Source organism: Onychostoma macrolepis, chromosome 03 (assembly GCF_012432095.1).
Source record: "Onychostoma macrolepis isolate SWU-2019 chromosome 03, ASM1243209v1, whole genome shotgun sequence".
NCBI lineage: Eukaryota > Metazoa > Chordata > Actinopteri > Cypriniformes > Cyprinidae > Onychostoma > Onychostoma macrolepis.
The window spans coordinates 36,219,459-36,242,917 of record NC_081157.1 but is presented as its reverse complement, the minus strand read 5'-3'; the positions used below and the strand labels follow the sequence as shown (position 1 = coordinate 36,242,917).

The window sequence follows — 23,459 nt, the reverse complement described above, 5'->3', positions numbered from 1 at the left end:
TTTGAGTGTTTGAAGGTGGTCAACTTTTTTTATTGTGTATGCTGAACAATTAACATTCATAACAAAACTAAATATTACAAAACATGACATTCACATTTACGAAAGAAAGGAAAATAAAGAAATAGAACAAAATAAAATAGGCCTATAACATCTCTTTTCCTTATATTAATTTTAGATCCACTCAACATAGTAAATAAACATTCAACATCAATCCAAAAGAATTTTAGCACACATACATTCGAGAGAAAAAAAAGAAAAAACATGCAAAACAGTCTCAACATCCATTCCACAAAAAACACAGATCTGGGGCCAGCTGCATAAACTTAGCCACCATGTTAAGACTAGTTTGACCAACTAGCAGTCTTACTTTTCCAATACACATAAGATCAATCTTCCTTTTCATAACTGAATTTAAAAAAAGTTATGACCAGTCTTAAAGAAAAAAAATGAGATGACTAACTTTTTAAGACTAGTTTAATCAGGCGGCCCCGAAGGTGGTCAACTTCTATTGTAGTCAAAGCTTTTATTTTGTAATACGTAACCACGCCCCTAACGTAAAGCTCCATTAGACGAGTACAAACGTCGTAAAATACCAGAGTGGTTTGCGGCCTCGCGCCATTTTAAGTAAGGAACGGCTCGTTCAGCTCCAGCTTGTTGAGAACACACGTTGGGTATTGTGTGGACCGAAATACACACAAAATACTAAAGATATTGAAGAAGTTCCCGCACGAAGAGTTCCTACAGACAGACGCAGAGGGGTTTTTGCGCTAAACTCGGAGGTTTCGTCGGAACCGAATGAGAAGCTGAGGTAATTAACTGTAGGAGGCCGCCCGTGGAAATGTTGGCGATTTCTGATCTGATCAGTAGAAATAGTGGAGCTGACCCTAACCAGTGTTGAGTTTTGGTTTACACGTGTGTTACAGAGCGTGCCCTTCCATTACTTGTGTGAAGCGTTTCGAGTTGTTTACTATAATAGTGAAAATGCTGATTACTTAATCAACGATGTAATGCGAGCATAGTGTTGTTTGTTTGCAAGAAGCTAACTGAGGTAGCAGGCGCTGCTACGTTAGCTGCTGACTTCCCGAGAATCGTTTAAGTTGGAGGGTGTTACTTTACTGATGCAGATACTGGAGATGCTCAGATGTGAAAAACACCAAGTTAACTTGGGTTTTCAGGTTAAGTTTACCAACATCAATATGTCCCTGCTGTGATCTTCTTGAAATCTCTTTTTATTGATCATTTACCCACCGTAACTGCACAGATCTGTTATTTGGGGTGTATGTTAAAGGCTGTTCTGGGTTATAAATTAATCCATTTAACTTTCTCGTTCCTAGGTGAACAATGACTCAGTTTCTTCCCCCGAACCTGTTGGCATTGTTTGCCCCGCGGGACCCGATACCGTTCCTGCCTCAACTGGAGAAGCTTCCCCATGAGAAACATCACAACCAGCCGTACTGCGGGATTGCCCCTTTCATCCGGCAATTTGAGGTGCTTTTGCCATATTTTATGTAAAAGATTATTTTATAGATTATTATTTTTTTTAAATACTGACCGTAAAGATTACAGATCAAGTCGTTCATCATAAGTGTTGCATGCATGATGCGAATTATAAGAGATTTTGATCAGTATTATGTGGTATTGTTGTATAACGATGTTTTGTTATCCACTGTTGGTTAGGACCCCAGAGATGCTCCACCACCCACAAGAGCAGAGACGCGGGAGGAGAGGTTGGAGAGAAAGGTGAGCAATTTTTGACTGAATTGAGTTTTTGTGGAAAGTTTACTCATGGTTTCTAATGCTGAATGGTGTAAAGCTCGTTAACAGGCATATATTCAGTGGGTTTATGAGTTAGAGATGACCGAACAGAGGACTTTTTGGATTTTTTAAAATAAATTTGCCGTGTTAAAGTGATTCTGTGGGTAGTATAATCTTTTTAGTACACTTAATTGAGCAATTTCCATGTGTTCCATGGGAGAACTAAAAAAATAAAAATAATAATAATTTAAAAAAAAAACTCTTTATTCCTTCCCTTGCTAGCTTGTACTTATTTTAACAATGTTTAAGACTTGGTGATACGAGCACTTCCTCTGTCTAGTTGCCTCTTCGAGATGAATCGCTTATGTATTCCCCAGTTGTAAATCGCTTTGGATAAAAGCGTCTGCAAAATGACTAAATGTAAATTATCTCATGGGAAATTTTATTAATTTTTTTTTTTTAAACATGGTCCATTGTGATTTGAATTGCAGAGAAGGGAGAAGATGGAAAGGAGGCAAGTTGTGGTGGAAGCAGAACTGAAGCTATGTAAGTATCTGAACCCATTACTAAGTGAACCAATGCAACACACTATTATAAAACCCTAAAAAAATGTTTCTTGTATTCCCACAGGGGACCCACACAACGATCCTAATGCTCAAGGAGATGCGTTTAAGACCTTGTTTGTGGCTCGAATTGTGAGTATTTTTGTTGACCAACTGTTTAGAGATTGTGTCTTGAAAACACGCATCTTACCCTCTTTTTCTGTTTACAGAATTATGACACCACAGAATCCAAACTACGGCGCGAGTTTGAAGTTTATGGTCCTATCAAGCGGGTAAGTTGTACTAAATTTATGCACATTTCCATGGTATGCTATTAAGCATTTGTTATCTTGCAGACTCATCATTGAATTTATTCGCTTTTATTAGATCTATATTGTGTACAACAAGAAAACTGGAAAACCAAGAGGCTATGCGTTCATTGAATACGAACACGAGAGAGACATGCACTGTGAGTGACCAAGACTTTTCGTTCTTTAAATTCCTTAAGACTAAAAGCAATGTCTAGACCAGCTACATCATCTGTTACTACAATGAATCATTCATTGTCTTTTCTTTCCTTGAAAATTATTAATTCATATTTTATTTTGAAGCAACAAAGTATGTTGTTCATAGTCCATCTGTTCTAGTTTTTTTTTTATTTTTCCTGCAATGACCACATATTTAGGTGTAGCCAACCAAACTTGCATATGAGAATGTGTAACTGTCAAGTTATAAAACTCCATTTGTGTGTGTGTTTGTGTGCTTGTATGACCGTTTGTCAACCCTATTATGTCTGTGTTCGTAGTATATTCCTGTTTTTACCCCCGTGTGTATGTGTGCGTTGCATTTGGTGCGAGTGTGACGGTGCAGCACATGTGGGGGGAAAAGTGGCGTGTGGCTGTGCGTTAGCCCAACACACATTCTGATGAATGTTGCCGCTTTATGGCATCTCTGTAATGTTTAGGCAGTGTGACATAGCAGTGTGTTCCCGACCGGAGCGGTGATGGTAAGCTAAAGGCTAAGGCCATCTGTAGTGAAAAAGGTGACCCATATACTTACACACCTGTTCATGTCTGGTGCACAAACAGTCGGTAATATCAAGGCTTTTTATAACTCAGTTCACACAGGGGCGTTCATGATTGAAGTGTTGCAGAGCGAGTCAATGCTTTCTATTAATTGTGTGTTGTTCTCATTGCTACTGCAGCCGCCTATCTCTGATGGCTATTGGCCAGAGCTGGCTTGCAGATCATGATGATGGTTTTGATACATCTACACCCTACTACCACAGCTCAGTATATGGTTGGTATGATGGGTTTGTATGATGGGTAAGATTTCTTTACACCCCTCATCTAATTCTAGGTTGTTAGGTTTACCAAATCTCTGCCCCATTTTATAGGGCTAAACATCGGGCCTCCAGTTGTCATTGAGTGTGGCTTGGGCCTGTTGTAGTGAGTTTGAGCCTGTCGTTAATCTCTTCTATTAAAGCCATCATACTACTACTAATGTGGTTGTACTTTGCAAGATTTAGACTGTAGGACTGTTGCATTTGAAACCGAATGGTGCAGTAAAGAGAACCTTTTGGATGTATTGCAACGATGCATGAAGCACAAAAAAGACTGACGGCTGAAGGTCTGGAATCCATGGCAGCTTTCATTGGCCAAGGCCCGCCCATGAAGCCGTTTGACTGACAGGTCAAACAACCAATCACAGTTCGTTTCGTTCAGCGTCACGTTGCGGGGGGGGTGTGGAAGGAAATGTCGCCACAATAGATCGGTGTGTAAAACTCTCAAACGTATTTTAAAGATTCTATGCTGCAAACTTTAAATATTTCACATACTTTTGAAAAACCAGCATTTATTTGATCCTGATAAGCGCTCGTCGTCACCGTTGTAAACATGATGGCTATCTTCTATTGTGAGGGGGTTTGGCGTCACGGCATCTTTGTTTCCAGACAGAACGTTAAAGAACGCGCGACACACGTCTCCCGGAAGTCCTGTATAATTCAACCAATCTCATGATGACTACGAAACTCCTGAAGTGTTTCCACTTTTGTGTGCCATATGCATCAGACGTTTAGCCAACGCTCCGTGGGCGTGACGTCAGAGGCTGAGACTACATTAACGTGAAAGCTGATCTTGATTTGATCTTTTTTTAAAAGCATGCAGAATAGATTTAGTTTTTATTAAGCAAAGTTATTTGCCTGATATGTAATACCTGATATAAAGGTGCAGTCACATTTGCTGTTTGGTGAAGGCAGTTTTGACAAGCTTGTCATCTTAATAGGAATCCAGTCAGGAATTTTGCATTTCAGGAAGGTGAAAGATTTCCCCCACAGAGTTCACTACAGGTTCAAGTTGGTCTCGCAAATTTGCACATTGACCAGCAGAAAGCTGCTTAGTTTGAAAGTGACTTCTGTGTGACCTGTGGTTCATGTACAGCTATTGACAATACACAATAGTTCTTTTTTCCCCAAGAAATTGTGACTGCACCATAACACACTTACTCTGCAATGGCAAAATAAAATGTATCTGCGTTTGTGTTGCGCAGTAATAATATGAATGTATATTTCACATCATTACTGCAGCTGTCTTAATATCGCTAAGCGTTAATATATATTATAGGCCAGGACCATAACTGTTTAATGATGTAAAAGATTGTACAATTGATAATGATAATATTTTTAGTGTGTATAGGCATAATATGTGCCAGAATGTTTGGAATTGGCTTTAATAGATTAGATTAACCAAGGGCATTGTATATTCAAATCACTGCACGGAACCCAATTACATTTAAAGATTCTTGTTGTCATGGATTCATCTTGTACCGCTTCAATAGTTAAATTCAGTCCCAGAATTCTTCTGTGAGGTACTTAATCCATAAATCTAAAATTCCCATTTAGGTTGAGAAGCGAGGAGCTGCATGGAGAGTAATCTTTCCAATGTGTACAAATTTGTACAAAGCTGTTTAAATCTCTATCTATACAACTCCATGTGGGCTAGAAATTCGACATGGGTGCAACCAATAAAATTAGTAGAATTAACATTTTTACTTTCCTTAACACAATTGTTAAGGGTTCACACCATTTATTTCTTCATATTTTTCAAAATTTTAGATTTAAAAAATGTAAAGCATTGTGCGAGATCTCTTTAAATGTCACTTGCGAGGTAGATTTTGTCAAGACCATGAGAGATTTTGCTATGGACATGAGGGTGGTTGGTAAGCCCCTCTTATTGGTTAGGTAGGTGAGGGTTGTGGTAAGGCCCTCTGTAAACTGATAAAAATGAGGGTGGATGGTAAGGCCCTCGTGTTGGGTAGGTGCCTTGAGGGTGTTTGGTAAGCCCCTCCAGTTTGGTATGGTAGTCTGAGGGTTGTTGGTAAGGCCCTCTAGTTGAGATGTAAGGAGCGGTGTGTGCAAAAGAACTTGAGGGTTTGATGGTAAGGCCCTCGTAATGGGGTTCAACTGAACGTCATCGACAGTGCAGACCAGAGTAGCTTCGTGGATTTCATCGTATCGCTTGTTGAAGGTTTGGATCAATTCCTTGATTCAAGGTTGTCCAGTTTTGGTAAAAAAATAAAAAAGAGTATCAAATGTGCTGAAGGACATTTTGATTCGAGGCAGCTGGAATCACCAGGCTACATTTCCGTGGGGTTTTCCATCAAGGACTTCCATCCTTGGCCAGGTGTTATGGTAAGATAGCATCTCCAGGTAATGTGGTAACACTGAGATAATGATTAAATACTTAAGGGCTTAGACTTTTATCTTAGGCCAGCAGAAGGAAAAGGACCAAAGGGTATTGGCCATATTGAAGTGAGAATTTTGTAAATTATTTAAAAGCTGCAATTCCAGCAAATCCATTATTTATAATCTAGAATCTAAAAGTAAAGCTCTGCAGAATGTTTTCTTTTTTCCCCTTTAGTTTGTCATGATGTGTGTAATGGGAGGAGGGGGTTTGCTCATAGAAATTGTTTGTGTGTGTGAATGAATGTTTCTGAAAGATTTTGGAGAATGGAGAGCGTGGCTTTTATCTTAACTGTGTTCACTAAGTGCCTTTTTTCAAGATTTAATGAGTAAAATGGCATTAATGGGCAGTTAATGAGGATCACCCTAAATTTGGAGATGACTTGTGTGGTCCAACCTGTTGATTACAATGCTTCCTTGTTTTTGTGATCTACCTTGAACTGCCTCGATTTTTATTTGCATCACTTAAGTCCTGTGGTACTCAAATAATCCTTAATATTTTTTTGAACATCAGAGAAATGGCTTATTTTCCTGAATTTTACAAAGCTTTTTTCGAAGCACATGCTTTAGTGTCTTTGAGCTTTGTCAAATGATGTCTGGATTTTGAATTTTTTTGTGTTTAGAGCATTCTCACATTCTCCAATGTGTTATACTTGAATTTAATGAGTTAAGGCCTGGTTTCATAGACTTAGACTAAGCCAGGATTAGGCCATACTTCAATTAGGACATTTTAAGTAATTTTTATAAACGTGCTTAAGACGCACACTAGTAATGTTTTTTTCCTGAGACAAAACAAAGGCACTGATGTATTTTAAGATCAGTCAGTGCAAGTTTCTTTCAGTTGAAACAGCTCAGACTTGCATTTTAGTCTGGGACTAAGCTTAAGCCTTGTCTGTGAAACCGGGGGCATGAAAATGTGTGAGGAAAATTAGTACACTTAATAATGTGAATTCATATAAAGTTTATAATCAAAATGATAAACATTGGTCACTACTGTCCAGCTTTTTAATCAAGCCGTTTTTGCAACATTTGTTGGTGTGCCTCAATCCAAGTGTGTAATCATGAACTGAACGTGAGGTAGCTAGTGTTTTTTTTGTTTGGTTTTTTTTTAAATTGATTTTTATATATATATTTTTTTTTTATTTGGATGGCAACATTGTCAATTTATCTCGTTACTGGTGGCTTATCCATTCAGAGGTAAGCGTGTGCCTTTTAAATAGCTTAACATGTTTGAATGGAGTTCATCCCAAATTCAAGGTATGTAGCAGGAAATACTGTTGTGTGTATTCTTGTTTCTCATTGTCCACCTCTTTCTTTCTCTGTATTCTCCTTATTCCCTTCATCCCTCGATCTCTTCTTTTCTACTGCTCGTCTATCAACTCCTCTAGCTGCCTATAAGCACGCAGATGGCAAAAAGATTGATGGACGTAGAGTGCTTGTTGATGTTGAAAGAGGACGAACGGTCAAAGGATGGCACCCCCGGAGACTTGGTGAGCATGTCTTGTTCTCTTCTAATCAAGTGTTCTTTTCAAGGCCTTGTGTGTCCAATGTTGCTCCTGGAAGCCCAATGTCCTGTAGAGTTTGGCTCCAGTCTGCCCCAATTTCCGAAAAGTTTCTATTAACCCAGAAGATTAGCTGATTAGATTTACTTATTAGCTGGTTTTTCAGGATAGTGACCCTTCAGGAGCAGGATTGGACACTCTTGTTCTCGAGCAAAGCTCTGGAGGACAGTGGATCTCCAGGGCCAGAATTGCCCACCCCTGGTAAAGATAGTGTGTTTGGGATCATACGTATTACTTCAAGTCTTCATTGTACATTTATTTCACTGTCCAGGTGGAGGTCTTGGCGGTACAAGGCGAGGAGGGGCAGATGTCAACATCAAGCACTCTGGCAGAGATGACACTTCCCGCTATGATGACCGACCAATTGGAAGGCAAGTTGAGTGGTGCATGGTTGTTTGTAAAGGGCTAGTTCAGCCAAAAAAGAAAATTCTGTCATTACTCACCCTCATGTCGTTCCAAACCCTCAAGACCTTCATTCATCTTCGGAACACAAATTAAGATATTTTTGATGAAATCCAAGAGCTTTCTGACCTTGAATAGACAGCAAAGCAACTACCACGTTCAAGGCCCAAAAAGGTAGTAAAGACATCGTTAAAGTAGTCCATGTGACCTCAGTGGTTCAACTGTAATGTTATGAAGCAACAAGAATACTTTTTGAGCACAAAGAAAGTGAAAGTAATGACTTTGTTCAATTTCTTCTCTTCCATGTCAGTCTCCATTGCGCATTCACAAAAAGTATTCTCGTAGCTTCATAACATTAAGGTTGAACCACTAATGTCACCTGGACTATTTTAACAATGTCCTTACTACCTTTCTGCGCCATGAGCGTGTCAGTTCTTTTTATAGTATCTGTCAATAAAGGGTCGGAAAGCTCTAGGATTTCATCAAAAATATCATAATTTGTGTTCAGAATATGAACGTAGGCCTTACGGGTTTGGAATGACGTGAGGGTGAGAAATTAATGATGATTTTCATTTCATTTTTGTGAACTATCCCTTTAAGTAGGTACATTTCAGTCTTCCAATCCTGACCTCTGTTGTCTCTTATCCTGCAGTGACCGTGATAGGGATCGCGAACGCAGGGATCGCAGTCGGGAACGAGACCGAGATAGGGACCGTGGTGAACGCCGCCGTTCTCGATCCCGAGAAAGACGCAGACGCACCAGATCTCGTGAGCGCGAGAGAGCCCTCGTGGCTCCAGTGGAGGAGGCAGGAGGTGCCAGCCGGCGCCGTGAAAGGGAAAGAGAACGAGGTGCTGCCGGAGACAGCCGAGAGAGGAGTAGAGACCGTGAAAGAGACCGCAAGAGGAGAAGCAGGAGCAGGGATAGAAAGAGAGAGAGAGAGGGAAGGGTGTGGATGGAGGAGAGGAAGGCATGGGCGGGCTAGGTGATGGCATGATTCCTGAAGGAGGAGATAGGGGTATGGAGGACCCCTTGGGGGGTGAGCCAGGACGAGGGGAGGACGGAGCGCCCGAAGGAGAGGAGAGAGGACGGGAACGAGACAAAGACAGGGAGAGAGACCGTGACAGGAAGCGCAGCCACAGAGATAAAGATAGAGACCGAGATCGTGAAAGAAGGCGAGACAGGGATAGAGATCGCGAACACAAGCGGGACCGGGGCGATCGGGACCGTGGGGAGCGTAGGGAAGACAGACACGTATCCTCCTCAGGAGACCAGGGGGGTTTGGGTAACGGAGGTGAAGAGGGTGAAGAGCAGTTGCCACCACAATCAGAAGAAGGCTCACAGGATGGGATGAGGATGATGATGATGGATCAGGATTCCATGCAGTCAGGAGAGGGCTATGCCTCCAATGAGAATGGATACAGGATGGAGGCCCAGGGCGACGAGTACTGAACGTGCCACCATTGTGTGAATGATCCAAGGTCGTCCAGTTGTCATATTGATTGGATTCACAAATATCCTCAACCATTATTTAATGCCTCCACCCTTTGCTTGCACTATGTCTACAGTGTGTAAGTATTATACTGTACTACCAACAGCTATCACTGAGAGTTTAGTGTCTCCCTTGTGAGAAGCATCCTTTTGTTAAAATGAAAAGATTATGTAGTTGAACTGTGAGGGGGTTGTTTTTTTTTTTGTTGTTTTTTGGATACCAGTTATTTTATTTGTGAGGCTTTGTTTGCTTAAACTTCACTAGATAACTAGCCTTATGATACATTTGAATTCCCTGTCTGACATCAACTCTATATCAAGTGACTGCATTGCTAGGAAGAGATCTTTTGACTGAGGCACTGTGTTTTATTACAGTGTAGTTTATTCAGGAAGAGATGGGTAACTGTCAGATCAGATGATTGGGGTTGTTTAGTACCGTTATGTCCATTTTCATAGATGTATGTTGATTACAGGTGTATTTGCTTGATGGTTTGAAACGTTATCTGTACAAGGTTCCTTTTATATCTGCCCCCATTTCTCTGTAACTTTATTTTTTTTTCTATCTTTTGTCTTGTACATTTTGTTTTATATTTGGTTCAGTATATGGATCGTTTGCAAATTGTACACTGGCCCCTAATTTTACTGAAGTAACAGGCAGCAAACATTAACACAAATGTGTTTTTTAAATAGGAATGTCTGCAATGGGTTCAGAAAAATCGCTCTTAATTTTTTTTTTTTTTTTTTTTTTTTTTGAGCTCGTCTCTGGTCGTATTGGTTCTGCTTTTCATTCTTGAATAAACACTTTTTATTGGCAAATTATTGTCTTGATTCCTTATTTCTAAAGTCCTGTCTTAAAACGATAAAGATAGATCAGCCATGCACTTCTGATTTACTTTTACTTTACTCATCACTTCAAAGAATATAATTTTATTTATTTTACCAGTATGTGTTCCCTGGGAATTGAACCCACGCCCTTCTGCGCTGCTAACGCAATGCTCTACCACTGAGCCAACTGCCTTTTAATGTTTACTGTACATTACATATGGTCTTGTTCTAATATTTATCTGGGTTTTTTGTTAAAAGAACAACCACAAAAAAGCATGAGAAGAAAGACTGATCAGCCGCTAGGTTGAACTCTCGCGCCTCTGACGTGCTGTATTGCGTCATTCAGTAAGCGGCTGCTCGCGCATCTCTCCACCGGAGCACCTGCTCTTTCACTGCGAACCTGCTGAAGACGGTTGATTTTTACTCTTGAAGACCCTTTCTTTCAGCTTCAAAGCGATATCTAATATATTGCACTTCTGCCTCTGGTAGAAGACGTTTGAAAACGGTTCGGTCCTCCGCTGCAGCAGTCGGTCTTCATGATGTCGTCGTATTATCACCCGGGGAAAGAGCTGGACATGGCGGCGATGACTGAACCGCTCTGCTTGGAAAGAGGTAATTTACTTCATTATGTCCCAACAGACGCGAGTGCTGTTTGGAAATACTCTGGCAGATAGCCTTACCAATGAACTGACGGGCTGTTGTGTCTTCACGAGCACTGAGTGGCGTGTATAGTGCCCAAGATGTGAATGAGTGATGCCCCCCTTCTGTAGGAGTGATGGTGTTTGTATTATGCTTGATATTCCTTGAGAAAAGAATATATATATATGTCATCTGTGGATATAGAAAGGCTTTAGTTTAGACTTTAGATGTCTTCATCGGCGCTGATATTTACGTAACGTTAGTCCCCTTTATTTGTCTTGAGAAAATCAGATGATCTACTGTAATGAACTCAGTTATTAAATTAGACATAATGTCGTCTTAGTACTTTTCATGGAAGGTATTTAAAAATAAAACAGCCTTGAAAGTGTAATTACTTGAAACCATGTTGCTTCAAAAATGTAAAAAAAAAAATTACTTTCACTAGTTGACTTTCCTTCCTATCTATCTATCTACCCATCTATCTATCTACCCCACCCATCTATCTATCTATTTTTTAATGTATATTTCTGTGATGTTTTATTTTCTGCCAGATGTTTGCAGAGTGATAGAATTGCTGGACAGGCTTCAAAGAAGCGGTGAACTTCCTCCTCCCAAACTCCAGGCTCTACAGAGAGTTTTACAGAGCAAGTTCTGTGCTGCTATCCGAGAGGTAAAGGCTGCCTCAGTCCTTCAAACATAAGTTCTCTTGGCTGTGACTTTGCTTCTGTTACAGTTTTTCTCGGTCGCTTTGGTGTATTTCTCGAATTGTCCTTAATATTTGTAAAGAAGTATGTGCATTTCTCAAAACAACTCGTTCAAACAGCACCACACAATGGATTTCCTGCAAAAGCCTGTAACTTATTCAAAATCTTTAGTTCATCTCAAAAGTAAGTATTTATGTCAATGAACATATGTGACCCTGGACCACAAAACCAGTCATAAGTGTCAATTTTTCAAAAATAAGAATAAATAAGCTTTCCATTGATGTATGGTTTGTTAGGATATGACAATATTTGGCCGAGATACATTTATATTACTATTTGAAAATCTGGAATCTGAGGGTGCAAAAAAATCTAAATACTGAGAAAATCAGCTCTAAAGTTGTCCAAATGAAGTTCTTAGCAATGCATATTACTAATCAAAAATGAAGTTTTGATATATTTACGGTAGGAAATTCACTAAATATCTTCATGGAACATCATCTTTACTCAATATCCTAATGATTTTTGGCATGAAATAAAAATGGATAATTTTGACCTATACAATGTATTTTTGGCTATTGCTACAAATATACCCGTGCTACTTAAGACTGGTTTTGTGGTCCAGGGTCACATATCAGTGCCATCAGAATGAAAAGTCCTTGTGTCATTGTTCACAAACAAGATAGTCAAAATGCTTAGTCATGTTGTCAATATAACAGTGCACTCTGTTAGTGTTACCTGATGTAAACTATGGCAACAGTTTGGATGACAGTTACTGTACTGAAATGCAGAAGGCTGCGCTTCTTATGTATGCCATATATCCATTTTAAAAGTACAAATTTACACACTACTGTATGTGTGATATTGATTGAAAGAGACTGTTTCGAAATGTTTGAATTATTGAGGATATGGTCGATCTCCCAATATTTAGCTGCACCCTTCAGCCATGATTGACAACATGCTCCACACTAGTGGCCCTTATTTAATCTGATATGCACCTCTGTCCTTGGCTTCTTCTGCTTCTTCCTCTGTTTTGCCTCTGTACCCTTCCACCAAGCATCCTTATTCCTCTTCTTCCTCTCGGCTGTTGACCCTGTTACAGAATTTGTAACTCTTGTGTTGTCCTCTGTCTATATATGCTTTCCAATTGAAGATTCATGAGATGCACCTTTGAGCCATTTCAGAGAGCTGGTTGATCTATATTCTCTTCATTAGTGAAAGTCAAGATTCTCTTGCAAAATTCATGGCAAATTTACAAAAAGTCTAATAGAAATGTGTAGAAAATATGTTTGACAGTTTATGACAACTAGATGAACCATTTAGCATTTAATGACTTATAGGATGAACTAATGACTAGATGTTTTGAGGGGTAAGACTATTGCACAGAGAACTATATAATACATTTTGAGCAACATGATATTAGCAAATGTAGGAAACCGCAGACAAATGTACATAATCAGATGCATGAATGTACCAAAGAATGAGAAACTGCTTTTATGATGTGCACAAAAAAAATCATTTCTGATGTGAGAAATGCACCAAAGCGACTGAGAAATACTGTAAAACTGTTTGCTAGATTCTGTTCAGTTGGAACATGTTGCATTCATTTGAAAAATATTTGAAAGAAAAAAAGTGAAACTATTTACTAATTTGTACTTTTTTCTTGTACTGATTTCACAGAGCACTAATGGAACATAAATAGCTAGGTATAAAATTAAGGTTTGAAGTCAAATGATGTGTCACCACATAAGACAGCACTTTGTCGTCTGCCTCCTCCACACGTGTTTGGTATTTTTTCGTAGACAGAATTGTGCTGCACTGTTCCTCCTCCTGAATGACTCACTTTCTTGTCTCTTTGAGACAGCATCTCACTTAAGTCTCCATATCTCACTCCTTGATTTGTAGTAATGGGTTTCAATGGCAGGAGTCCAGTCTGTTCACAACTTGCACAGATATTCTACATGACACTCTTGTCAGACTTGGTCATTTTTCACATGTCCTTCAGATGCCCTGCTCTTTTGCAGAGAGATAACATATTATAGGAAGACAAGATTTTGATCAGTATGTCTACTTTGATTGTGATTCTTTCCACTAAAATTTGCCTTCTACTTCACAAACCTTACATATGATTTACTGATAAAACTGCACAATAACTTTCATTGTTACACAGCTCTTGATTCTTGATTTTTGTATGAGAGTTAAATATATAATTAGGTATTGTCTCATTCTTCTCATATAGTATAAATATAAATCATTTTGACTAAAATCAATATGTCATGCCAATTTATTTATTTATTTGGTAATCAACAGCTGTGTAATAAGCAAGATAATGGACAGTCACTGTCACAAAATAAACCCAAAACAGCAAGGTCTTGTGTGATACTACCGGGCTTTATTTTGCAATAATGACCAACATATTGTACATTAATATTTTTTTATGAAGTCAATAATGAACATTATTATTGTTTAAAGACATCAGCAGTTTGTGTTAACTGAATTATGTATGCACTTGAATCTAAAATATGAATCAAAGTTTCAGGACATTTCTGGTATTTGAATGTATACACTAGTCAATATTTGAAGTGAATCAAAACCTTTCATCAGAGTTGTCCTAAAACCAAATGTGTTCTTGTCTTAGGATAACTTTGATGAACTTTTCTGATCCACTTCAAATGTTGACACTTATATTAATCAATGATCTAAGCATTGTGTAATGTGATTAATATTTGTTAATCTTATTAATTATAAAGTGTTACTAACTAACTGTAATGAAATAACTGTCCCTTTTTTAAGGTCTATGAGCAGCTTTATGATACATTGGACATTGTAGGTGGGCCAGAGATCCGAGCACAAGCCACTGCAAAGGTAACTTTTTACCAAAACATTGCCACTATATTGATGGAGAATGATCATATACTGAAGAAAACACTTCTTTGGTGTCTTTTTCCAGGCCACGGTAGCAGCGTTCGCAGCCAGTGAAGGCCATGCACACCCAAGAGTGGTCGAACTCCCTAAAACAGACGAGGGGCTTGGGTTCAACATCATGGGTGGAAAAGAGCAAAACTCTCCCATCTACATCTCCAGGGTCATCCCGGGGGGTGTTGCTGACCGACAGGGTGGTCTGAAGAGAGGAGATCAGCTGCTCTCTGTTAATGGAGTGGTATGTTGGCACAGTAGGATTTTGAGTTGTATCATTTATATTTCTGTGTGTGACAATGACCTTGATTTTAGGAGCTGTGGTTTGCCAGAATAACAGATGTCAAAATGTCCTTCATTTTTTCATTGTGTATAGAGTGTGGAGGGAGAACATCATGAGAAAGCTGTAGAGCTGCTAAAGGCAGCGCAGGGTTCAGTGAAGCTGGTGGTGCGTTACACCCCTAAAGTCCTAGAAGAGATGGAAGCCAGATTTGAGAAGATGAGAAGTGCCAGGAGACGCCAGCAACATACCAGCTACTCGTGAGTGTGGCTATCACTTTCTTTTCCTTTCATACCTTTTCTCTGTTGTTTTTGCCTTTTCATCATCTCTCAGCCCATCGTTAATCAGAAGACCTTTTTGTTTTGTTCGAAAATCATACATTTCTGTTCATAACTTTGGGATTGGTAAGATCTTTTATCCTTACCAAGGCTGCATTTATTCAGTCAAATATACATAAAAAATTGTGAAATAATATTACAATTTAAAGCAACTGTTTTGTATTTTAATGTATTTTAAAATGTATTTTATTTCTGTGATGGCAAAGCTGGATTTTCAGCATCATTACTCCAGTATTAAGTGTCACATGATCCTCCAGAAATCATTCTAATATGCTGATTTTCTGCCTCAGAAACATTTTGTATGATCAGTTTTGAAAACAGTTGTGATACTTCATATTTTTTGCATAAAATGTGATACATTTTTAGGATTCTTTGATGAATAGTACAAAAGAACAGCATTTATTTGAAATATAAATCTTTTTTAACATAAATGTCTTTTCTGTCACTTTTGATCCATTTGAAATTTAATACATCCTTGCTGAATATAAGCACTCATTTCCCTCAGAACTTACTGAATGGTAGTGTATCTCACAACATTTATTTTTTTGTTTATTACAGTAGACAGTGTGTACAACAGACTGTTAAAATTAATAAAATAAAAATGTAATTGTCATGTTAAAGGGATAGTTCTCCAAAAAATGAAAATTCTGTCAATAATTACTCACCCTCACGTCGTTCCAAACTGCAAGTCCTTCGTTCATCTTCAGAACACAAATTAAGATATTTTTTATGAAATCCGAGAGCTTCTGACCCTCCATAGACAACTGAAACATTTTATGGCCCAGAAAGGTAGTAAGGACATCGATATAATAGTCCATGTGACAGTGGTTCAACCGTAATGTTATGAAGCTACGAGAATGTGAACATATACATCGTGGTACTCTCGTGAACGTGTGTCGACTGACACGGAAGAGAAGAAATTGTTGATTGAAGTGATTGTTGAAGTATTCTCGTAGTTTCATAAAATTACAGTTGAACCACTGATGTCACATGGACTATTATATCGATGTCCTTACTACATTTCTGGGACTTGAATGTGGTAGTTGCATTGCTGTCTATGGAGGTTCAGAAAGCTCTCAGATTTCATCAAAAATATCTTAATTTGTGTTCTGAAGATGAGCGAAGGTCTTACAGGTTTGGAACGACATGAGGGTGAGTAATTAATGACAGAATTTTCATTTTTAAATGAACTATTCCTTTAAATTTCTTTAATGAAATATGCCATATTCTACTGAATGTGCTTGTAGCCTATCTGTATTTTGAAATTTAATCCATCGTTGTCTTTTCACCGACAGGTCTTTGGAGTCCAGGGGGTAACCAGTCTCAACCTCTGACTGACCTGCTGATCCATTCTCCCACCCTCTCTGCTCCTATAGGATGACAGAAGACCCAGAGGAGATCAGTGTTGACTACCCTTAGCTATTTATATGTTAGTGGAACGATCTCAAAACATGTAGACCTCAAATATACTATTTTCCCTGGCCATGCAGAGGGAGAGACTGCATAGTGCATCTGGTCTGTCTTGAGTCTAAATTTCTATTGTGTTCTTATGTGGACCCTGCACCCTGTGATGTTCTCGGGGGTTATGTGTGTCTGTTAGCACAGAAGAGAACTTCAAAAATTGGCTGGCTAGTGCAAATACACAGTGTGTGTACTTATAGGACTTTGTGTCTTTTTGCCGTAGGATTAATGCTGAACTGAATGGCATGATGGCTCCTACTTACCATTATTCATTCATTCATTCACGTATTGAGTCGGTGTTTCAGAAAACATGCATTGACAATAGAGTTAAAGCTATGCATCCCATTTCTGTAAGTATTCTTGTATCATGTGTTCTGCTCTGTGTGAACTACATCAGGAGCACACAAACACTGTTATCGCAGAAGACACTTCCTGAATGAACTGATTGCTCTGTACCAAGCATGAACAGATTGCTCCGTACTAGGCATGCCATACTCAAATAGGGTCGTCATGACAGTGTGCTGCTATGAGTGGCTTTGTGATGCCAGTCATAGTGCCTATGTTCAATGCTTGAATTTTTGAGTTTATTTATATATTTATTCATACATTAAAACCAACAATGTTATTTAATAGTCTGGTGAGTTAATTTATGCCAACAGATAATAAACATTTACCATGATCAACAAAGTTGTGACAAAATATCATAGCTATTTTAATAATTTACTATATACCTTTTATTTTTATTCTTTTTGTAATAATGAGAGGGAGCATTTGTTTCGCATTATGGTTTATTCGAATTTAATTGTCATGAAAATTGGGATTCATTGTCATGAAAATATCACAATGTACTTTCTTTCGTTATTTTGATAGATTTTATTAAATTCATCTCTAATGTGAATGGCCCTAATACCACTTTCACTTTTAAGAAAGAAAGAAAGAAATATGGTAAAATCTGCTTCTCTGCTAAGAAGATCCTAATACCTGCCTATAATAATTATAGAAGTTACTATGTTATTTATTAATTTACTCTTATTGTTTCATCTTTTTAACTATTTAGGTTCACGTTCCTCGGAAAACTCTCATATGATCGAGGACTGGTTAATGTTACTGATTGTTTCTCTGTGTACGCTCTTGGGCGCGCGCTCGTTTCCATAGCAGCAGATAAGCGTAAACTAGGCCGACTCCATTCCTATGGATGGGGGCAGCATTATCTATGACTAAACGCATAAAGGGTCTTATCAGTAATATTTCACTTGTCTTATTTTCGACGGAAAGGAGTTCCTGGATCTATTTGGTTGCTTATTGTATGGGTTTATTTTATATGAAGCAAATGGATAACCAGAGACGAAATGTCCAAACCAGCACAACCATTGGACACGCGCATCTGCAGCCTTTCCCGTTTTACTTTAAAACTCGCAAGGTAGGCACGAAAAACATCACTTTTACCAAAATCATGGTAACCCTAGTTACAAGAGTTGTTGTTACTGCAGTTAAGCTGGCAGCTTGCTATTATAGCAACTTCTTAGACCGAAAACGACACTGAACAAATTAACGGAGTTTAGTCTGTCTGTAGGACGACAAGGAAAACCATATTAGAGTTAACGTTAGGCTTTATCAGAAACTAGATAATATTGTGTTTTTGATTTTCTTATCTAGAGCTTTTATGCCATGCTGTGTACTGCATATATGGAAGAACTTGTTAGTAAATATTTATAACATCATAAATAAACCTCAGGTTTAAAGTGTTCTAGACTTTAACCTTTCTTGTTGACTGCCCTAATGGTACACAACCGAAGAAACAAGATGTGATTCTATAGATACCTTCAACTACCTTCTTGTCGCTGCCCCAGAATGCCCCTCTTCCTCCAGTCCTCCAGCGTCAGAACAAAGTTCCTGCCTCTGCTCACTTCTCTCTCACCTCGCACACCGAGCATGACAGAAAGCCACTGAACGGACCTCTGTACAATGAAATCCACTCTAAAGCCCCTGCGCACTGGACCACACACTTCCTCAACGAGCTGGCCCTGAGGGTGAGGTGTGTGTGTGTGCACTTGTACAGCTATCTTTGTGAGGGCCGGTTTGAGTTTTAGACCATCAGAGTGAGGACAGTCTTGTAAAGTGAGGACATTTTGGCCGGTCCTCACTTTCTGGGACCCCTTTAAAGGCCTGTTTGAGGGTCAAGACTTGGGTTTAGGGGTCAGTTTATAATTGGGTAAAGGGTAGGTTTAGGGTAAGGGTTTGGGTGAGGCACTTAGTTCTGAAGGTTAGGGTAAGGAGCTAGAGATTGCATTGTGTCAATGTATGTCCTCACAAAGATAGCTATACAGAGTTGTGTGTGTGTGTGTGTGTGTAAAATGAGTTTTTCTTTGGAGATTTTGGGAGGTTGTTGGAATTTAATGTCTTCTTGTATGTCATTCATATGTGTCTGTTTGATCCTCTGCAGCTCAAAGACAGGCCAACAGTGAGAGTGGTCTCTAATCCTATCAGTGAAATGCAGGACTGCTACAGAGGTCAATTAGCAGCACGTGAGCCTCCGGCTGAACACTATAGCATGATGCAGGTGAGATAAAGAGGCTGAACATTGTAGGCTCGGGAAAAATTTCTACTTGTCCATCCTTTTCTCTAGAAAAAAACAAAGTCTGAGGCACTTACAATGAAAGTGACATGGAACAATCTGTAAACATTAAAATACTCGCCATTTTAAAAGTATAGCCACATGATATACATCTGGCACATCTAACAGGCGAATTAATGTATTTTATAAAATTTCATCCATAAAATCCCAAAAATTGAGAATGAGGGATAAATCATTTTTTCAGTAATTAACATTATGCCACAAATGCTGTCGATTGAACCTAAAGGGATAGTTCACCCAAAAATTATATTTGTCATCATTTACTCACCCTCATGTCTTTCCAAACTTATGACATACTTTTTTAAAGATATTTTGAAGAACACTAGAAACCAAATAGCTGTCGTAACCACTGACTTTGATTGTATGTGCAAAAAAATAAAAATAAAATCATCTTTTGTGTTCCACTGAAGAAAGTCGTACAGATTTGTAACGATATGAGGGAGTCTTTTTAATTTGTATTGAACCAAAAATATTTCTTTAAGAGTAAATGGTTATACTTTATTTTAAGGTGTCCTTGTTGCAGTGTAGTTATTCATTTAAATACTGAGTAATATTAATTAACTAGGCTAAATGTACTTACCATATGGTTAAGGTTAGGATTAGGGTTTGGCTTATGGTTACTTGCATGAAATTATGCATAATTAATTGTTATTATAATAGTATGTACATGTAATGTGTAACAAGGACACCTTAAATTAAAGTGTTACCGAGTAAATTTTGCACTGAGAGCCACACAAAGCTGCTTTTTGGGGAAACATTTCAAAGATTTCACATCTTTGAAATGTTAGGGAGTAGGGAATTTCATCAATATTAAAAAATGCTAATTCATGCAAAGTATCATAATGGATGGGTCTCATAGCCATGAGGATTCAGTAGCGCTCCACAGACAGCAGTTTTATCCCCACTGGAGCTTCTAGGTTGATGGAATGACTCACACTTCTCTTGATTTTAATCAGGCACTGTACAGACAGCTGGAAACGACTCAAATGGCGTTTGTGCAGGAACCAGTACGCAGTACAACCAAGACCGACTTCAAGCACTTTAACAGGTAACTCTCCACCACCAGAGGGCGGTGTGAATTCACTGATGAATTAAATGCTAATTCTGAGATCTGAGGTCAGCAGTGGTGGATTCTCAAAAGTGATGAGGGAGATCAAAGGATTCCGTGATTCCATCCCAAGATGTAAGTGGAGGGTAATGTACTATTTGAGAAATCTGCTTCTAGATGCCATTAGAGCAAAGCATCCGTCACCAGAACATCAGGGGTGATGTAATTCTGAAATCTGGCCTATAGTGAATCATGTGCAGCTTCAAGTAGTTGCAGACTTTTGACTGTGTATAGCAGCAGAATGGATATCTCGCTTTGTTTGATTATTTAGAATTACGGTGCATGTAACACATTCTACACAGGTTATTTAACTGAACAAAAAATGACTTTACACATGGTCACTTCAACAGACAGAATGTTCAGGGTCAGAACTGATTGCAAAACAGTTTTTTAGATGATGTAAAGGAATATTTCTACTAAAAAATTAAAATTCTTTCATTTATTCACCCGCATATCGTTCCAAACCTGCATGATGTTATTAAATAAATAAAATGTTATTATTTGTGCATACAGTATTGTTTTGGGCACCATTTTCTTCCTATCTGTAAAGAAAATCTGTTGAAACATTCTTCTTTTATGTTCCATAGAACAAAGTCATAAGTTTGGAACGACATGGGGTTAAGTAAATGATGACAGAATTTAAAATTTAAAAATTTTGAATGATTTTTATCCTTTAATGATCTTTAGCTTAAGGTTCATCCAGCTTTGAATTTGCAGCATTAGACAGATGCTTTATTTTTCACGTTGGCCTGCTGCAGGCCTTATTAAAATGATTTAGTGAAGCATCACTCATCTCACCTTCTGGCCTGGCCTCGTGAACCTTGTCAGCTCTTGATTGGTGGGCAGTACTCAAGGTCACAAACACTTATTGACATTAATTCACACACCTCTTCACAGAAAGTCTTTGTATGACAGTGTGACATATGGTCTCTCTATTTTTTTTAAATGGGTACATCTGCTTTGCTGACTTCATAACTAAGAACAAATTGTTTTAAGAGCACTTAAACCTCCTTCCTGTGTTTTAGCTCTTTTATTGAGGCAGCAATGGTGTGTAATATACAAAGACATTTCCTTATGCTATGGAATGAAGAGCTTTAGTCTCAGAGGAGCCACGATATAAAAGTAATATATGAGCTAAGTGAATGGTCAGCATAGAGGTAAGGCAAGAAGATAATAGACTTCAAAGCACTAGTATGTGCATGCAATGTATTAATACTCATCTGAGAACCTTGTGCCTTTTCTTGCGTCACTAAATCATTTTCTTTTCCTCTGTTATTGATAATCCTCTTTTTCAGGTCAGATTTGTCTCCTTGCTCTGTCCTGGATGCAGCTACCTTTAATGGAACCTTTACCAAGAGCGGAGCTCACAGCCGACTTCCTGCACACAAAGCTCCATCCACCCTATCATGTCAACCCCGGCTGCCTCGCACACCTCTGCCTGTGCCCCACAGGGGTAAAAGTAGTCTGTATATGGATAGTTTTACTGTACCTGTGCGTCCCCCAACATTGCAAGCCACTGGTGTTGCACAAAGTGGGGTGAAATGGCAAGAAGATGGTGGTAGAGGTGTGTTACTGGACATTTTAGGTGTTCCTAAAATGTATAGTACTGAGAATCAGACATATGGAGGAAATAAGATGTCTATGGTATAAGAAAATAGACAAAGTAGGGTGGATGGTTTGATTTTCAGTTTTGTTATAATTGATCTGAACTTCAAAAAATGGTTTCATCAATATTGCTTAATTTTCATGCTTTTATTTTGTCACTCAGAGGGTCAATAATAAATGGAGAACAAAAACAAGTGATTGGTGGAAACGTTATTGATTTATTGATCTGGAGCGTGTGCCTGGATGTATGTATTCTTTATCCTTAAAGAGATAGTTCATACAAAAATCAAACTTCTTTGCTTATCTCATGCTCATGTCATTTGAAATGTGTATGACTGACTGACTTCTGTGGAACGCAACAGGAGATATTTTGAAAATCATTCAGCTTTTTTGTCCATATACTGAAGTCGTTGACTATCAAAATAGTGTCTTGTGATCCACAGAAGAAAAAAAGTCAAAGGTTTGGAAAGACATGAAGGTGAGTAAATCTTTCCCAGTATGCTGTAATTGACTATATATGAAAGAATTTAGTGCATTTTATATAAAATGTATGCTTCTGAAGATTACAAGACGTGTGCTTAAAATCCCAGGGGGAAAAGTTGCAAGTAAGGAGGGAAAACCAGGAAGAGACAGAAATATCGCTGAGGAGGCAGTTGGCTGCACACCTAGACAACCCAAGAGTGTTGCACAGTAGTGTGTGCTTAAACACTACCTTTCTCTGCTCGTGATCTCATAAAGAGAGCCTAAAACAAAACAGAGAGGGTGGGGTAATGGGTAAAATATAGAGAATTAGTAAGAATGTTGCAATATAGTCTGAATTTTGTCCCACCCAGTTTCCTCCACCAACTTGCTCTTGCGACATTTCACTCTCCTCCCCCAGCTCTGCCTCCGGCAACATGCCAAAGAGAGAGCAAGAGAGCAAGCAAGACTAATTTAAGGCCATATATGGAAGCTAGATGAATAAAAAAATTAAGGAACAGGTGAATGCAAAGATTTTGAAACAGAGGAGGCTAGATTTACCTTTTAGACAGCTATTAAAAGCAAATAAAATAGGTAAGGGGTAGTTAAAAGATCAGAAAGAATAATCATTATTGACCATGTCTAGACATCTATGACCTCTTATTGTCCTCAGCTTTACTTACAGGCTAAATGATAGAAGTTTCCATATTCAGGCGTGTCCCTTCAGGATATTATTCTTTCGATATATGCATACGTTAGCCCTGCTTGCATTATCTGATTTTCTTTGGATGTTTGGTCTGCTTGTGCAGAATTCTGTGACCTGTCCTGGTGCTTATCCTAATTGGTGTAGCGTTGTCTCTTTCACACAGAGACACAAATTCCACCCTCTTGTTTTGGAACACCCATAAGAAGGAGACACTTATCTGTATGGACTGAGATCAGGGTTATAGATTTACACTGATAATTGTAAAAGTATAGCCTACATTTAATGTTCATTAATAAC

At 38.5% G+C, this 23,459-nt stretch overlaps 3 protein-coding genes across 3 annotated transcripts; all 3 read left to right on the top strand.

The window, feature by feature from the left end:
- Positions 1-604: 604 nt before the first annotated feature.
- snrnp70 (small nuclear ribonucleoprotein 70 (U1)) lies at positions 605-10,305 on the top strand. The gene is given in 11 exon segments (XM_058769205.1): positions 605-808; positions 1,335-1,488; positions 1,678-1,740; positions 2,247-2,301; positions 2,386-2,450; positions 2,528-2,590; positions 2,685-2,766; positions 7,425-7,526; positions 7,870-7,969; positions 8,653-8,927; positions 8,930-10,305. Coding segments are annotated over 10 exon segments (1,473 nt in total). The 5' UTR covers positions 605-808; positions 1,335-1,341; the 3' UTR covers positions 9,451-10,305.
- Positions 10,306-10,515: 210 nt separating this feature from the next.
- On the top strand, positions 10,516-17,281 carry lin7b (lin-7 homolog B (C. elegans)). The gene is made up of 6 exons (XM_058769207.1): positions 10,516-10,926; positions 11,505-11,623; positions 14,448-14,519; positions 14,605-14,814; positions 14,947-15,110; positions 16,484-17,281. Exons 1-6 carry the CDS (start codon positions 10,851-10,853, stop codon positions 16,503-16,505), a joined length of 663 nt encoding a protein of 220 aa, XP_058625190.1. The 5' UTR covers positions 10,516-10,850; the 3' UTR covers positions 16,506-17,281.
- A 375-nt stretch (positions 17,282-17,656) lies between these two features.
- On the top strand, positions 17,657-22,208 carry zgc:193811 (uncharacterized protein LOC559801 homolog). Its single transcript, XM_058769206.1, has 5 exons — positions 17,657-18,069; positions 18,500-18,679; positions 19,093-19,209; positions 20,241-20,332; positions 21,688-22,208. Exons 1-5 carry the CDS (start codon positions 17,845-17,847, stop codon positions 22,040-22,042), a joined length of 969 nt encoding a protein of 322 aa, XP_058625189.1. The 5' UTR covers positions 17,657-17,844; the 3' UTR covers positions 22,043-22,208.
- Positions 22,209-23,459: the final 1,251 nt, after the last annotated feature.

What these genes read in the sequence shown, in the direction of transcription:
- lin7b (XM_058769207.1), top strand. Translation starts at nt 10,851, where the DNA reads ATGATGTCGTCGTATTATCACCCGGGGAAAGAGCTGGACATGGCGGCG. An exon ending in ACCGCTCTGCTTGGAAAGAG is followed by an intron (nt 10,927 to 11,504) that starts GTAATTTACTTC and finishes ATTTTCTGCCAG; the next exon opens with ATGTTTGCAGAGTGATAGAA. An exon ending in GAGCACAAGCCACTGCAAAG is followed by an intron (nt 14,520 to 14,604) that starts GTAACTTTTTAC and finishes GTCTTTTTCCAG; the next exon opens with GCCACGGTAGCAGCGTTCGC.
- zgc:193811 (XM_058769206.1), top strand. Translation starts at nt 17,845, where the DNA reads ATGGGGGCAGCATTATCTATGACTAAACGCATAAAGGGTCTTATCAGT. An exon ending in TCAACGAGCTGGCCCTGAGG is followed by an intron (nt 18,680 to 19,092) that starts GTGAGGTGTGTG and finishes GATCCTCTGCAG; the next exon opens with CTCAAAGACAGGCCAACAGT. An exon ending in AACACTATAGCATGATGCAG is followed by an intron (nt 19,210 to 20,240) that starts GTGAGATAAAGA and finishes GATTTTAATCAG; the next exon opens with GCACTGTACAGACAGCTGGA.